This window comes from Contarinia nasturtii, unplaced genomic scaffold, assembly GCF_009176525.2.
Source record: "Contarinia nasturtii isolate CC-2019 unplaced genomic scaffold, AAFC_CNas_1.1 Cnas_scaffold_2584, whole genome shotgun sequence".
NCBI classification, from domain to species: Eukaryota; Metazoa; Arthropoda; class Insecta; order Diptera; family Cecidomyiidae; genus Contarinia; species Contarinia nasturtii.
Window position 1 is genome coordinate 4,260 of NW_022199904.1, and position 6,581 is coordinate 10,840.

The window sequence follows — 6,581 nt, forward strand, 5'->3', positions numbered from 1 at the left end:
TTGATGGGTCAAGAGGAACAAGAAGCGCCAGTTACATCACAACAACGACGTGCATGTCATTTATGTCCAAGTTCAATCAATCGTAAAACATAACCACAAAAAGTCACAAAATCTGAGTTTTTGGCTTTAGCATGTATTCCTTGCCTGGATGATACTATGCCGCACGAAAAATACTAATAAAAATAAAGACTACTCTTCTAAAAAAAGCCATAAAACGGAAAAATATTGTTGGTTCGATTCAAGTAATTTCTGCCTCGGTGAATGGATTTGGCTCAAATTTCGCCTCTGAAGGATGCTACTTTCGAAAAATAGAAAAAATTTTGTTCTAGTCGCGCCATCTATAGGTCAAGTCAAAGACTTATTGAACCATGTGTTGATGACATAAACTTGAAAAATTTTGTTGGAAATATTTTGAAACTCGAACAAGAAAGTCCGATCTCATCACCGAGTTCGCTCCGATATTAGCAGACGGTGTCCGAAGTTCGAATTTAAGTCGGACGAAACCGAACTTACTCGGACTGTCCATTGACAACAGTAGTTTAGAAGAAATAACAAAATATTCTTATCTCATAAAAATTGCTTACTCTTCGTGGAATAAACAGAAAATTACACTGGAAGAAGTAAGTTGGACTTTTTCAAAAAAAAAAAAAAATGATCAAATATATGTTTATGTACTGTTTTTTAAGTTTATTTCATATTTGCATAGGGGTTTATTTTCTCACATTTATTCTTTTCTATTTGTTTTTTACAATATGTATCTGATGATTATCGACGATTCCATATCAAATCGATCAAAATCTGGAATCAAGGTCTCGGATTTCGTTTAAATTTTGTATATATATTGGCCCCCATGAGAAACTAAGATAGCCAAAATTTGGGACCTAACTTTTCACAAAGTCGTAAAAAATCAAGGAATCAATTTTCGAAAAAATGGTCAAAAATCGAAAAAATTGCATTTTCCCATTCAATATCATTTGTAAACTTTTATTTATATACTCGGACATATGTATATCGTCGCCTCGATAGGGCTATCCGAGAGTGCCCCCACCCCCCTGTAGTGGTAAAAAATCAGTTTGAAATATTAAAAGTGAAAAATTGGCTTTATGCGTGGTTTTTTTTCTCGATTTTTTTCGCTCTTTTTATTGGTCATTTGCCGTTCTATCCATAACCGATGTGAAACCACTTGTGATGTATGGAAGAAATTCTCGAAAAATTGGTAAAAACCCCTCCCCTCATAGCAATTTTTACTTTGACCCGATTTTTTTACCAAATCGGGGGGCAGGGGGACCTACGGGGGGCACCGTCGGATAGCCCCTTCAATTACCTTTCCAACGATATACATATAACCAGGTGTTTGAATTAAAGTTTAAAAAATCTTCCGACTGCCAAAAAGTGATTTTTTCGATTTTTTTTATATCGAAATAAATTCAACTTTTTATTTCTGTAAAATGATTATTTCAGTGTTATACGTATTGAAAAGGTTACAGCGCAAAATTTAACACAATTTTGAGGTATTCTGTTCAAGTTGTTTTCATTTTAATGGAGCGTCGTATCACTAATAATAATTTAATGACGTCGAAAATTTGTGAATGCAAAATACTTACGTTCGATTTAATTAAATGTACCAGAAAATGAAAAAAAGTTGAAGTAAAAAAAAAAAAAAAATGTCAAAATAAATATCAGATTCGGTTCTCTTGTACCCAAAAACCCCCCAATACCAGTTTTCATACCGATCGAATGAAAAAAATCGAAACTCAAAAATGTCACTCCAAGGGGTAGGTTCGAAGCCGATTATCTTGTGAACTTCGAATTGATCGGTCAAAACCGTTGGCACCATTGGATTCCTTGGGTCCGAATTATGTAAGATCGGTGGTAAAACCAAACAATCAGCGCAAAAAACTTGCCCAGAAAATTTGATTAAAAAAATGAAAAAAAAATTCGGTCGCTCCACTTCGGACCGTTAAAATTTTTGACACACCCACATAAATTTGGAATCTAAAAATGTGCATACCGGACCAAAATTGAATGCTCTTTCGATTTCTGGCATAAAAAAGATAGGTTTATCACATGTTATTTCGAGATAAATTACGATTTTCCTCGATTTTCGATGATTTTTTTCACTTTTGGTCAACCCACTTTGACCGTCTCCACTGAAACTTTTTTTGAATTTTTTTTGTGATATTCTTAAGAGGACCGAGAGATCTTTCGAACAAGACAATAATGAAAAATTGCTTTTGAAAAACACCGCTGTGGTGACCGTCCGTGGAAATCAACCAGAAATTAGAAAATCTTGACCCTAAGGGGCCGAGGACTGTAACCCCACTAAAACAGCCGATTTGGGAAAAGTGCTCATACACTTTTTTACTCCTCTTGAGCTGATGAATCTGTGGTAGAGAGATTAGCATGGATCTGTGAAACACCCTGTATAAATAAAAGTTTACAAATGATATTGAATGGGAAAATGCAATTTTTTCGATTTTTGACCATTTTTTCGAAAATTGATTCCTTGATTTTTTACGGCTTTGTGAAAAGTTAAGTCCCAAATTTTGGCTATCTTAGTTTCTCATGGGGGCCAACATATATACAAAATTTAAACGAAATCCGAGACCTTGATTCCAGATTTTGATCGATTTGATATGGAATCGTCGTTATATATATTTTGACATCTTCTTGATATACTCAATTATTATAACCAAAGTGATTTGCTGTATAACAAACATACTTTACAGCAAGAACTATCAAATGTTTTTTTTAAATAAAAATAGTTTCTTATTGTCTACAAAGATCGAAAATAACGAAACAAACCGAATATTTACAAAACAAATTCAGTTAATTGTTATCAAAATATAGAATAGACTGGCCCCCAGAACACAAGAGTTGAAATTTTTTCGCTCTCACCACGGAATACTTTTCCATATGGTGTGCAAATAACGTGTGTAAAGTTTCATGCCGATATCTCAACGCTAGATGTTGCCGCAAGAGCTCCTTAGGTCATTACGATAAATAAAATCTAAATAAAATATAAAAATTTATGGTAATCGTCCTCTAAATCCTCCACCCCTAGGGGGGTCGGGGGTCAAAACTCCAAGGTGTGATTTTTTTGACCTGAAACCGCAAATGTCGGACTTAGCGTGCCAAAATGCCTTAGAATTGATATTTTTTTCATCCATTATTGTGTCTTGCCCCAGTGCCCTCCATTTGGGGTCAAATCCTATAAAGTCGATTTTTCACTTTTTCGGTCCGGAATTTTGCACCAAAATGTATAACCACCAATAGCTTATTTTGTGGGCACATTCCATTTTTGCCATTGGGCAACCCCTCTCATCACCCCCATGGGGGGTCTCCATACGAAATTTACGAAAATTTCAAAAAATACCCTAGTAAGTCTATCACTAGAACCTCTTATAACTTCGACAGAAGATTTGAGGTAATAGTACAAAGCAACACAGCACATGGGGGCACTTCTCCTATTTCACTGACGGCTCAGTCAGAGAGACGGGAAGCGGGTGTGTTATCCACTATTCACGGGGAAATAACGCTTTTCGATTCCCTTGGGACTAACTACAACAGTCAAAAAAGCGGAAGTAACTGCAATTTATCAATGTGCATTAAACATTCTAGAGGACAGAGTGGAAGGTAGCAAAGCCATCTTCACTGACAGCTTGAGAGTCGTGAAGAAACTCAAAGACTTTACGGTGAGAAATGACTCAATTATGGTCTGCTACAATTCACTAAGGCCAATGCGGCTTTACGAAGCACAGCCATGGGACCAGAGCCAATCCTTCCTGTGGATTACTCACGAGTAAGGGAAACCGCAAGGCTCAAGACACATTGGCCCAACACATCATTTAAGAAATCTAACATGAGGACTGATTTTGATGGATTGATAGATCCACAACGACCCGAATCTCCAATAATTTTCAGAATCATTATTTTTTTCAAAAAGGCCTGTGAATTGATATCCTGCCTTAACCCCATTTTTGGATAACTACTTATTGGTGTGTATTAGTCACACAAGCGGGCGTCTTGCAATATGTTAAAAAACCTGAGAACAAACGAAATGATGCAATTTATAAAATGTTCAATGAATACTTTTATATTTTGTCAATTTACGCATATTGGGGTGCTTCATTTTTTGTGAATTTTGCAGAATCATATCGACATATATCAGGTGGCATGTATAAAATTCCCCTTTTCTGCCATTTTTTGCCAATTCACGGATATACTTTTTCTATTTTTCAAATGTTTATAAATAATTCTACTCTTAAATATCTTTCTATAGAAAGTTTTTTGACTACACTACATGAAAATTTCAGTTTCCTCATATTCATGTCACCAAAGTCATGTTCTTATTCTACGTTCAAATACCTTTCTAATGGTGAATCACTAGTCGCCTCCCGTTTCCATTTGACCAGTTCCGCTTTGGGGGACCTTTTCATGGGAAAAATTAACATTTCGACTTCTTCACATTCATGACACCAAGAAAATTGATTTTGTAAATTTTACTTTTCAAATCGATTCTACTCATAAATACCTCTACAACGGTGTATCAAACACCATAATTTTTTTTCATAATAATTATCCTGGTTGTACTTTTAAAGAAAAAATCCTTAATTTCAAGTTGAAATTGAGTTGCTCTATTTTGAAAAACAAATTTTCTGGGATTTTCTGATCCGCTAATTTATTTTTGATTTTGTTCACTGGATGTTATAATTATGTAACAATCTGACAATGTTTCCTACATTTTTCGGCAGTTTCTTGGTATCATTTTTGGTCGATGCACGTGGTGGAGCAATGCGTGGATGTCGTCATAGTGGTATTCGCATTATTGTGCCGCCACGTTCGTGTGCAATGCCCACTAGGATCACTTGTCGTTATGTTAAACCACAACGAACGTTGCATCCTCCGCAGTTAATGGAAGGTGAAGCACTGGCCAGTCGAGTACTTGAATTAGGTAATTAATTCCTTATACACTTTTTTGTGTTTTATATTTTGGTTTCTGATTTTTTTATTCGCATGTACTAGGACCAGTTGCAGCTAAATTTATTGGGCCGGTTATCATGGAAGTACCACATTTTGCATCGCTACGTGGAAAAGAGCGAGAGATTGTAATTCTCCGGTCAGACAATGGTGAAACCTGGCGTGAGCACCAAGTCGAAAACAGCGATGAAATCATTCACGATACTCTCAATGAATACTTTGAACCAGGAGGTATGCAAATGAATGTTTGCAGTAAGAAGAATATTTTTAAATTGCCTAGCCTAATTTCATTTATAGATATCAATCAATTGGATGAATCTTCTGGAGGACGAATTTGTCGCTTTGTCACATATGATTTTCCACAATATTTTGCTGTCGTAAATATTTCAATGAGTTTACCTCATGTTTGCACCAATTTTGTAGCATATTTCAATATTTTTTTATAGGTATCACGCATTCGTCAAGAGTTCATTGCCATTGGGCCCGACGGTGGCATGGTATCAAGCACGGTCATTCCAGCGGTCCAGGCTATTTTTCCACAAGGTTCAAGAATGAATGGTTTTTTCTATGAGTTTTCTTCTTTTTTTGTGGGGGACAGAAAGCCAGTTAGAAAGTTATTTTGTTAAATATTTGTGGCTTTTATGGGTTTTATGGTATTTAAGGTATTCAAAAATATGATTTGGTTTTCCGAAATTTTTCTTTGCTTTTTTACGTTAACATGTACAAAAAATACTAACTCAGAATTGCAGAGATCAACGAACAATATTTAATTTTAAGTAGGAACTCATGCATCCATTACTTACACATATTCAATCACAATTTAACGATCTCATTTTATATCATGGTTTATATTTATGTATAATTTTGCTGAAATTCATATTAATCAATTAACATTTTTCATTTCACATAATTCTTGGTTTTTTATTTATCACGCAGATTATTAACAAAATATAGAAATTAAATTCACTGGCACAATTTCCATAATTCCTATCCCCACAATACTATCTAATTCCTTTATTTCTACGTGAATTGCTCGGACAGACCAATAAGGTTTGTTTTGATCTTCACTATAGTGAATTTTTCAATCAGTTACTGTGGCATTCAAACTGAACGTAGTAATATCGTTGGAAAAGTTTTGAAGTAAGCCAATACAGAGGTGAAGAGCCATTGAAGCAATAAAAGATTTTACATATTCATACGTTCAATTCAATAAGCCTTATATGCACCAAAAACCACCTGAAAATTCTAGCCATTCCATTATATACCTAATTCAAAATGCAAGATGAGAAAACCAACACAAAAATTACCACATTGAATCAATCTACTTTATTAGAATAATCAAATTTTCAATTAATTGAACATTTCCATATTTTTCATTTATCATTCGTCTTCATCCTGTGATGAATCTGTCTCTTCCAAAAGATTTTTTTCCCGGATGCGTGTGTTCTTCATAGATCGCGTACAATTCGTCGCCATCAATAGTCATTGATATGGCCTTTGCTTTGCATTTTGCCCCTATAGGGCATTTTGCGCCTATTTGTAATACAAATTCAACGTTTTTGGCCAATACCGCATTGAAGGCTTCAATTTGAAGCAATCGA

General features: G+C 35.0%; 1 protein-coding gene across 1 annotated transcript; it reads left to right on the plus strand.

The window, feature by feature from the left end:
- Positions 1-593: 593 nt before the first annotated feature.
- Positions 594-5,637, plus strand: LOC116348606 (ankyrin-3-like). Its single transcript, XM_031779658.1, has 5 exons — positions 594-620; positions 4,755-4,954; positions 5,026-5,211; positions 5,278-5,357; positions 5,427-5,637. The coding sequence occupies exons 2-5, from the start codon at positions 4,795-4,797 to the stop codon at positions 5,604-5,606; spliced, it is 606 nt and encodes a 201-aa protein (XP_031635518.1). The 5' UTR covers positions 594-620; positions 4,755-4,794; the 3' UTR covers positions 5,607-5,637.
- The last annotated feature ends 944 nt before the right edge of the window (positions 5,638-6,581 follow it).

Bases quoted from the DNA above. Each gene is read 5' to 3' on its own strand.
- LOC116348606 (XM_031779658.1), top strand. From the start codon at position 4,795: ATGCGTGGATGTCGTCATAGTGGTATTCGCATTATTGTGCCGCCACGT. The intron at 4,955-5,025 runs GTAATTAATTCC...CGCATGTACTAG, and splicing joins CAGTCGAGTACTTGAATTAG to GACCAGTTGCAGCTAAATTT. The intron at 5,212-5,277 runs GTATGCAAATGA...TTTCATTTATAG, and splicing joins TGAATACTTTGAACCAGGAG to ATATCAATCAATTGGATGAA.